Below are 10,078 nucleotides of genomic sequence, written 5' to 3'. Positions count from 1 at the left end.
GCCTGCCGAAGGAAAGGGCCTGACCAGGGCCATCCAGGACTCACTCCCTGCCTCATGCCTGACCCTCCATGCATCCCTTAAATGCAGCCCGGCTCCCACTCTGCACCCTGAGCCTCGGAAAACCTGAGTCACAGCTGGAACCAAGTGCGGGGAATTTTCCTTCTCATTTTCAGGGACCTCGGAACCTCCCTGACCTCATCCCCTTCAGAAGGGGAGGCAGGATCCCAGCTCTCTGGGCCGTGGGTGCTCCACAGGACGGCCCTGTCTGTGTGTCTGTTTATCCTCAGACTGCCCTGTGGACCGATGGTCAGGGAGGAAATGCCCCATCTGGTGTCCCCGGGGCGTGGAGGGGACGCCCACGGGTGTGAGCAAGGGGGGACTGTGTGTGTGGCCGAGCTTGGCCCCGCCCCTGCCCCTGTCCCCACCCCAAACCCACTTAATGAAATCAAGCTGGCCCTGCCGAGGGGAGGGAGGGAGGCGGGAGGAGGCGGGAGGAAAGGGGCGGGCGGCGGCAGCCCAGAGCCGCGGCCACAGGGCACTGCCACGGACTTGCTCTGCTCCACCTGGCGGGACACCCTGTGTGCAGAGGAACTGGTGAGTCCTGGGGGCCCCTCCTCTCTCCAGGGAGCCTGGTGTGTCTTGGAGTTTAGGGGGCCAGTGTGAGTGCTTTGGGGGGCTTCTCTAAGTATGTGTGAGCTTTGAGTGTGTGTTGGATGCTGCCTACTTGTGTGTGATCTGCGCTAAGGGGGCGGGTGGCGGGATGTGTGTGCACCTTGGATGCCTCCCGAGTGCGGTGCTGGGTTGGCCGGAGTGTTGCGTGTGTGCGGTTGTGTGTGGGCAGTTGGGGTCTCGCTGTAGGGGATGTGTTGTTCTTGGAGAGTGGGCACCAGGGTAGGTGCTCCCAGGGTCTGCGGGAGGGTGGTACGGATGGGGGTGGTCCCGTCCGTGGGGATACACAGGGGCGGTCAGGGGGTGCATATGTGCACATGTTGTCAGAGAACCAGCCCGTTGTGTGTCCACGTGTGCCCTCTGTGTATCTGTGCTGGTGGGCAATCTGGGGTGTCGAGATGTTATGCGTCTGTGTCTTTGTGCCTGTGTTGTGTCTGTGTGCCCGTGAGCTCTGCGCATGTGTGCGCGTGTGCGTGCGTGTGTGTGTGTGGATTTTGAGCCTTCAGGATGCCCGTCCCTCCCCAGGCCTCCCATCCAAGGGGCCCAGGTCCCTGTCCTCGGCTGCCCCAGAGCAGGGGGTGCAGAACTTCAGCCAGAACCCCTCCCCACAAGGCCACTAATTGAAGCCAGGTTTATGTGGGCCACCCCTCCCCCCCTGGCCACCAGTCTCTGAATGGGGGTGGGGCAGCCACTCTGGCCCATCAGTCTCAGGTTCTGGGGAGCTTGGCCTTAGGGATGGATTTGCCTCATCTGCCTATTCCTGACCTCCAGTGGGGCTATCACATTTGAAAACGATAAACTCTATGGTGAGTGAGCTGGGCTCTGAAGAGAGTCCCTGCTCCCAGCTAGGAGTCCTGGATGGTCACGTGCTGCCACTACTCGCCGTCCACACTGTGCCAGCCTCCTCTATTTCTCGTCCTAACAATAGTCCAGGAAGGTGGCCTTATCCCCATTGTACAGATGTGGACACCGAGGCCCAGAGAGGTGATCTGCCTGGTCTCAAGACACACAGCTGGGAAACGACCTCCTCCCAGGTATTTGGAGCCGCCTCTCCAGTCGGGCTCTGCCCTGACTGGCTGTGCGACCCTGGGCAGGCCTTTCCGAGTGTTGGGCCTGGCTTTCCTCTTGGGTTAAACAAGAGGGGATGGCCTGACCCCACCTCTTAATGGCCTGTGAGTTTCCACATCCTGGAAAAAATGAGGACGCAGGGAGGAGGTGGGGGCAGCTGGTGGGCAGAACGATCACTTCAAGCAGCCCGGGCCAGGGCGCCCATTCTACAGATAGAAGACTGAGGCCTGGAAGGGTCAGGGGGCTCGTCAAGCAGGGTCACACAGCCATCTCCTGTGAGGCCCGGCCGGCTCCCGCACTCTGCCGGCACCTTTCCCCCGGAGCCCTGTGGGGAGGGTTGTGGTGGGTGTGAGGGACTCTGAGAAGTCGGGGTCTTAGCCTTTAAGATCCAGGGGTAGTTTCTGTGGCCTCTTTCCTTATCCTCTGCCCCTGTCCCCAAGGATCCGGGGGAAAGGGGGACTTTTCTCTGTCCGACTCACTGCCGCACATTCGTGTGTGCGTGTGTGTGTGTGTGTGTGTGTGTGTGTGCGCGCATCTGGTCCTGGATTCCTCACTGGCCACTCAACAAGATTTCCCTCAACGAGGTAAAAGAGTTGCTCTTTCCTGGAGAATGGGGGGAGACGATGAGCAAATTTACACATCAGGTGAGAATAATCATCATTTGTCAGCCTGGGGTGGGAATACTGGCTGATCCTGCATCTCTGCTGGGGTAGAAATTCGACTGCTTCTGAATTTCACCTTCCCTCGGGGAGCAGCTGCTCTGCGCCAGGCACTTTCTGAATGTGTTCTCATCCGGTCCTAACAACTCAGTGAGCCAGGCCCTGTGCTTACCTCCTCACTCTGCCCCCAGTCTACAAATGGGGAAAGTGAGGCCCAGAGGGCCTGGGCCAGCAAGCTAGGCCCAGATGGAGCTAGGATTCTAATCCTGACCTAACCGGCCTTATCACTCTGCTGTCTGCAGAGCTTCAGTACAGAAACTCCACATCTGTCCCCCCAGGAAAGTCCCCTGGTCTTCAGGCCCCACTGGTCAGAGTTGCCGTCTATGGTGAGAAGTTTCAGCTGCCACCATGAAAGGTCTCTCCCGGGCTTGATACAAGGCGGGGGAAGGCAAGAGAGAAAAACCCCAAAGATCAAAGCTCTTTGTAGGAACCTATGCTAGCAAGTGTCAGAGAGTGGAGGGCCCAGGAAGGCTCCTAAACTTTGTGGAACACCTCAGATCCTGGTTCCAGCTGACAAGTGATGTCAGCCAGTGATGTGAGCCCATTCCTGGGCCAGCCTGAGGCACATGAGAGAGAGTGTGCAGGGTGTGTGTGTGTGTGAATTCTCAGAGTCACAAAGAAGAAGGTTCAAATCCCAGCTCTGACACTTAGCATCTGTGTGCCCTTGGGCAGGTCACTGTCTGTCTCTGAACCTCTGTTTCCCCATCTGAAAATGTTAGTGCCCAGGGCTTCTTTGGAGTTGCACCCACAAAAGGGGCTCAGATGAGTAACCTGTGATAAAAGTACACAGTGACCAACTCATTTAAAATGAACCCCTGGGTGAGTGTTGCCTCATTTGATGTCCTGAATTATCTTTTGTGTTTTGCCATCTGAGCCAGTTTGTCCAAATTCGCGTCACATCAGGTGGCCCCGGGTCACTTGGAACAAGCCACTCAGTGGCCCCATGTCATTCCTACATCATCTTCTGAATCCCCAGGTCAGCATGAGTCGGTACTGTCACCCACTTTACGGAGCTGGGCCTGAGGCCTGGGCACTCAAGGGGACCTGCCGTCAAGATGTTGGGCACCTGACTTCCTGCTCCAGCCCAGGAACTCGCTGTGTGGCCTGGGGCCTGCCCCTTGCCTTCTCTGGGCCTCTGTCTCCCCATTTCCAACTCCTGGAGAGGGCACCTCAGTCAGGGCATAGTGAGGCTTTTCCATCTTGGCACCTGTAGCCCCATCCAGAGTCCTGTGCCCTCTGCTGGGTGGGGCAGAGGCTCTCAAGGGGCAGCCTGGGGTGTGCAGGAAGGGGTTCCTGGGTTTGTCTGAGAGGCCAGGCTCGCTCACACTGGCTGGGAGATGTACTGCTTTAGAAGCCGACTCCTCCGTTAAGCTGGGCCATAAGGAATTTATTAGTCAGCTGGGCTGTCTGGGCCGGGAGGGTCTGGGGGCTTCACGTCGGGAGCAGCTTTCCAGCAGGGGGAGGGAGGTGCGGGGTTCATCTGGATCCCATTTGGTGGCGGCCATAGGACTTAGGCTCCAGCTTTGTTCCAGGCACGAGGGTTCCCTCTGGGCCTCCAGGCCCTGCTTTGAGCCTCGAGGTGGGGGTTAGCCATGGCGCACATGCTCACACAGGCCTCTGCTGAGCTCGGAATCGGGACGCTTCAAAACCTACGAATCTTCCAGAGACGGGACCACAGAGGAGCTGGGAGCAGCGAGGATGGCTTCCCAGAGGAGGGGGCAGCTCTCTCAGTTACTCACTGAGCCCTACCATCCTCTCTCCCTCCATGCCCGCATCCAAACCCCAGCTCTTCCTCAGCAAGTCACTTAATCCCTCTGAGCCTCAGTTTCCTCACCTGGAAAATGGGGAGAATGTAGTACCTGCCCTATCGGGCAGTTCTCAGGATTCAATGAGAAATTCCATGTAAGAAATGTAAAATAGTGTCTGGCACATGGCAAGCAATGAAAGGGTAAGTTCTTATTCATTCAGCCAACTCCATCAATGTGCGTTTATTGAGCACTTGCTGTATACCAGGTATGATGCAAAACCCTGGGGGTGCCGAGATAAACAAGATTTAGCCCTTGCCCTCCAGAAGCTCAGAGTGTGAACCCCGGGATGGGGCCCATTGTATGGTGGGGAGGCTCAGGCCCGGGGAAGGGAAGCGACTTGCTGGAATAGGTTCTGTGTCTGCTGCGCCTCCCCGGGGTCCCCTGAGGCTGGGGCCCCGCCCTGACAGCTCTCCTGCCTCGCTTCCCCACAGGCTCCAGGCAGCATGGTTTCCGCGGCGGCCCCCAGCCTCACGGCGTCTCTGCTGCTCCTCCTGCGGGTCCTGCCCACGGCGTCCTACTCCGTGTCCCTGCGGGCCACCTTCCTGGAGGACACGGCGGGCAGCGGGGAGGCCGAGGGCGCGTCGGCCTCCTCCCCGAGCCTCCCGCCGCCCCGGACCCCAGCCCTCAGCCTTACCTCGGTGGGGCCCCAGCTCACGCCCCTGGCGGGCCCCAAGCCCCCCACCAACTTCCTGGACGGCATCGTGGATTTCTTCCACCAGTACGTGATGCTCATCGCCGTGGTGGGCTCCCTGGTGTTCCTACTTCTGTTCACCACCTGTGCCGCTCTCATCACCCGCCAGAAACACAAAGCCTCTGCCTACTACCCCTCATCTTTCCCTAAGAAGAAGTACGTGGACCAGAGTGACCGGGCCGGGGGCCCCCGGGCCTTCAGCGAGGTCCCCGACCGTGCCCCTGACGGCCGGCCCGACGAGGCCCGGGATTCCTCCCAGCAGCTCCAGGCTGACATCCTCGCTGCCACCCAGAACCTCAAGTCTCCCGCCAGGGCCGCCCCGGGCATGGGGGACGGAGCCAGGATGACGGAGGGCAAGTCGGAGGAAGAGGAGAAGGGCAGCCGGGAGGCGGACCAGGAAGCCCAGGGACACGGGGTCCCGGCAGAGAAACCAGAGGCGCCGCCAGAGGAGCCCTGCTCGGCACGGGCGGATGGGGCTGTGGCAGCTGCTGAAGGTCAAGGGGAGCCAGAAGCAGCTCCCTCATTAGCCCTCGGAGCTGGGGGCCCAGCTGGTTCCCTCGAAAACCCCTGTGCTTGCGGCAGTGTCCCCCCCAGCATCTAACAGGCCTCTAGGGCTGCCGGCCCTGATTGTCGGACCCCTGGCGGTCACCTCCTTGGGCACAGAAAGGTCCTCGGCCCTTACCGTGCTCTGACACCCCCTACTCAGCCACTCCCCGCGGCAAATCCTGGCACGTCTGATCCTACTACAGCAGGCAGAGATGCTGGTCTCTGTTCCACCCTCAGGAATCTCATCCACTTCGAGAACATTTGTCCCCGCAGCCCCAAGGCCTACATCCCAAAGTACGGCTCCTCTGGGGAGATGGAGCTGAGGATGTGTCCCTGTCACGGCCACGTCCGCTGGGAAACATATGTCTCAGGTCCCTTGTGACAATGCAAACATCGCTGCTTTCCATCGAGGTAGGAAAGAGAAACAGAATAACTAGGAGTTTTGGAAGAGGTTGAACAGATGGGAGATGCAGAGGTGCCTGGGGTTGAAGCAGGGAGAGGTGCCACAGAGGATCAGTCAGGAGGCTTCCGTGAGGGGTCCTGCACCGATCACAACAGGTTCCTAAGTGAGCATTTCCCAAACTGGGTTCCCTGGAAGAAAGATTTTGAGGTCCAGTGAATGAACTGAGGAAACATTGCTTCTCTGCTCTGCGTACCCCCCCTTGGAGCCCCCCAAGGCTCTGACAAGTCCCGCAGTAAAGGTGCCCATGGAATCTGATTTCGCTTAGCCTTTCCCAAAAAGCTTTTGGCCGCGGAGTACTTTTGTTTTTGTTTTACAGCTACAGAGTAAAATCCTGAAGAGAACACTCTAGAAGTTACAGCTCCAGGTGTGCTCCAGGGCGCCCCCTCCCCAGTTCCTGGTTGGTCCGGGGTGAAGGCTGTGGAGGTGGAGGCTCGGCCTCTCAGGGGCTGCCTCTCATCCTGCTACTGCTGCGGGCATGGGGCAAATGAATTGAACTTTCTTGCCAGGGCCCCAGAGCAACCTAGAAGTGGTGGGGGGCAGGGCTGTGTGTGAGGGGACCCCACTCTGCGGGAATCTGAGGGGATCAGGGAGGGTTTGCAACAGGCTGGAGCAGGGGGACCCTGACCCCCTGCCCTTCACACACACACACACACACACACACACACACACACACACACACACACATATCTGGCAGCCTGTGCCCATAGCATTCTTTAGTCTTCGACAAGGGAGCCTGAGCTCCGTCCTGATTTGGGGAGGCTCTGCGGCGGGTCGGGGGGGGGAGTTCCTCTTCCCCATCCCTCCGTCCCCTCTCCCCCCAACCTCTGCACAACTCTCCAGGTGCTAGGATGTAACAAACTAGCACAATAAACCTTTATTCTGGCCTGAGCGTCACTGGTTTTCTTGGGGCGGTAGCGAGGGGGAGGAGTGAATCTGCTGGGAGGTGGGAAGCATTTCCCCTGGGCTGTTCCATGGGGGTGGGGCAACTTTCTGGGGCCAGGGGCTGAATGGGCAGATTGGTGTGGGAAACGGAGGGAGGGATGGATGCTCCATGGGAACAGGGGCCGGAGCTTGTGCCCCATCAGCCCTGGGCTTGTGGCCACAGAGGCAAGTTCCACGCATGCCTCTGCTACTTACTGTGTCTGTAGGAGAACCACCACCTCTCCGTTTCCCCCAAGGGGCAGTGGAGGGGCTTGGGGCTGAGGTTTCGGTTTCCCCTGACCCTGCAGAGCGGCTAAGGACTGGCCCGGGTGTTAGGGACAATGCCACACTCGCCGCACCCTTGGCCAGTGGTGCGTGGGGCTGGAGGCAGCCCTGGCTTGTGTCTCCTCGCCCACCAGCCTCCTCCCCGCCTTTGATGGCCATCCCTGCGGCCACTGCTCCCCCTCCGTGCTGGAGCTGCCAGCTGGAATCCAGATGCGGCTGGGCTGCGAGCACGTGGTGGATCCCTGGAGTGATGGGGGCAGGGAGGCCATCCTCCTGCAGCCCCTCTCCTCCGCCGACCCCACATCCATCCGGAGGGGGCCGGGGTTTGGGTTTCATAACACACAATGGCCACTGTCCTGCTCAGTAGGGAAGGGCCCTCCCTCTCTCAACCCAGACAGGCTCCCGCCCAAGAATGTAGGGAGAATCGAAATACAGATACCGAGTACCCGGATGCTGTGTGGCTGGGACCAAGTCACTCAGCCTTTCTGGGTGGGACAGGCTCTCTCCTTCTTCCTGAACTCCTGCGGGGTCCTAAGCGCTGGGGTGTGGCTGGGAAGTGCATGAAGCTTCCTCATGACAGGCAAAACCCAGGTAAGACAGAAGCGGACTTTGGCGATCCCTGGGGAGCAGGCGGGGAGACATCTCCCAATCAGCAGCATCCTGGTCAGTGGCTCCCCATTGGTGCCCAGTGGGCCCTCCAGAGGACGTGGAGTGTGTGGCCTTAGCCACAGCCTGTGTCCCCAGGGACTGCTGGGGGGGATAAAGGAGGTGGTCTGAGCCCCAGTGCAGGAGTCAACCTCTCCCTCACCTCTGAGCTTTTACAGCTACTATTCCCTCTGCCTAAGACACCCTTCCACCCCCCTCCTTGCCTTGCTAACTCTCATCTTCTAGCTTCTGGCTTAGATGTCCCCTCCTCCTGGGAGTCTTCCTGGATGCCCCGCACCCAGCCTCTCTTCCACAGTCCCCTGGGCTCAAGGATGACAAAAATTGCTTACAATTAAGGGACATCTGTTATGTGGCAGGCATTGCTCTAAACAGGGGACATCATTAACTCGTGGCAACCCTACGAGGCGGGCACTGTTATTATCCCCATGTCACAGATGGGGAAACTGAGGTCCAGAGAGGGGAAGTCAGTTGCCCAGGTCCCACAGCCAAGATTCCAGGCCTGCAGTCTAATTCTGGAGTCTGAGTTCTCCACTGGGCTCTACTGCTTTTCTGATGAATGAACGAGTGACAATGAAGGAAGTGCTTGGGGAGGGAACAGCAGGGCCCCACTACCACTGAGGCTTAGAGCCGCTCCACTCTGCTCCCGCCTCTGTGATGGAGTTACCCAGGAGGGGCCGTTTATGCACACACATCTGGCTGGCACCAAGCGGGGAGTGAGCCGCGGAGGGAGACCGTGGTGGGAGCGTGTGTGGCTAGGGCCAAGTGGGGGTGGGGGGAGAACGGGGCTTAAGCGTGTGGGTGAGGGGTTCCAGTGTTCCCAGGTATCCGGGAGGCTGCCAGGGCACAACCAGGGCCCCACTTTCCCAGGGCTTTTAAAACCTCACGGCGGCCCCCAGCCTGGGAGTCTGTCCTGGGGCCAGGCCCGCTGCTGCCGTCGAGGGGGAGAGGGAGGGCGAGCAAACCCACCCCGAGACATGAACCCTAGCTCGTGTGGGAATGGGGCTCCTGGTGACGTGTGGTAGGGTTGGGGGTTGCTGAAGAGCCCTCTTTCCCATGTCCTGTGCTCGACAGGCTGGGCATAATCTGGCTGAGGTCATGTCCGGGGTGTGGGCAGGAGGGGCAGAACCCACACTTCCCGGGCCGTTGTGTGCTGAGTACATCATCCTTAACCTTCTGGGGTGCTCAGAGTGGTTTGGGCTCTGGGGTGAGACCACTTGGGTCAATGCCAGCTCCACGCTTTCCTGGCTGTGTGACCTTGGGTGAATCACCTCACCTCTCTGGGCCTCTGTTTCCATGTGTGTAAAGAGAGGATGATCCTACCCCACCTGGCAGGGCTCTCCACCTGCACAGTGGGATTACCTGGGAGCTTTTAAAAATCCTGACTCCTGGACCCCACCCAGACCAATGAAATCATCGTGTCTGAGGGTGCGGCCAGGCAGTTGTCACAGGCAACATTCACAGTCCACGAGGAGAGGGGCCTGGGGGTCTGTCCGCCACTGTCTCCCTAGCACTCAGCACGGTGCCTGGCACATAGCAAGTGCTCCGTGTGTGTGCGCATGTGTGTGAGGCTGAAGGAAGGCATCGTGCCCACACATCCATAACCGCATTTAACCCTCCCCACACTCTACAGAGAGAGGAGCAATATCATTACCCCCATTTTACAGATGAGAAAGCTGAGGCTCAGAGGGTGTAGTGACTTGCCTGAGGTCACACAGCCAGGCATAGCTGGTATTTGGACCCAGGTCTGTGGCTCCTCAGCCTGGACTCTTCGGCGCTGAGTCTCCTGCCTCATTTTAGAACTTTGTGGTCCAAAAGTAGAGCCCCTCCGCTGATGGTAGGGTGGGCACGTGCGTTTTGTATCCATTGCATTTCATCTTGGGTCCCCCTTCTTTGTTCCAGGCCCACCCTGCCTCCCGGGGTGATGACAGTGACTGCCCAGTGCCTGTCTCTGTTTTCATTCATAGACACTTGGAATCATCCAGTTTACCTTCGTTGGGCTTAATTAAAACTCTGGATTCCAAGGTGGCCCGGGAGCGAGTAGCAGGGTCCTAGATCTTTTGTTTTCCAACCGTAATTCTTTAGTGAGCACCTACTCTGTGCCAGGCATTGGGGAGAAACTGTTAACAAAACAGATCTGAGGCTATATTCTCATGGAGGAGATGAAACTTCATAAAAGAATCATCCAGATGCAGCCACAATGATTAATAACAGGCATAGCCTCCATTTAAAAATGGACAGTTAT

The 10,078-nt window shown here is 58.8% G+C and overlaps 1 protein-coding gene across 1 annotated transcript; it reads left to right on the top strand.

Annotated features, from left to right (window-relative positions):
• Positions 1–4,707: 4,707 nt before the first annotated feature.
• Positions 4,708–5,556, top strand: TMEM119 (transmembrane protein 119). Its single transcript, XM_065890513.1, has one exon. It carries the CDS (start codon positions 4,708–4,710, stop codon positions 5,554–5,556), a length of 849 nt encoding a protein of 282 aa, XP_065746585.1.
• The last annotated feature ends 4,522 nt before the right edge of the window (positions 5,557–10,078 follow it).

The sequence above is a fragment of the Phocoena phocoena genome, chromosome 13 (genome assembly GCF_963924675.1).
Source record: "Phocoena phocoena chromosome 13, mPhoPho1.1, whole genome shotgun sequence".
NCBI lineage: Eukaryota > Metazoa > Chordata > Mammalia > Artiodactyla > Phocoenidae > Phocoena > Phocoena phocoena.
Note: the sequence above shows the minus strand (reverse complement) of the source record. Positions and strands in the feature narration are given on the sequence as shown.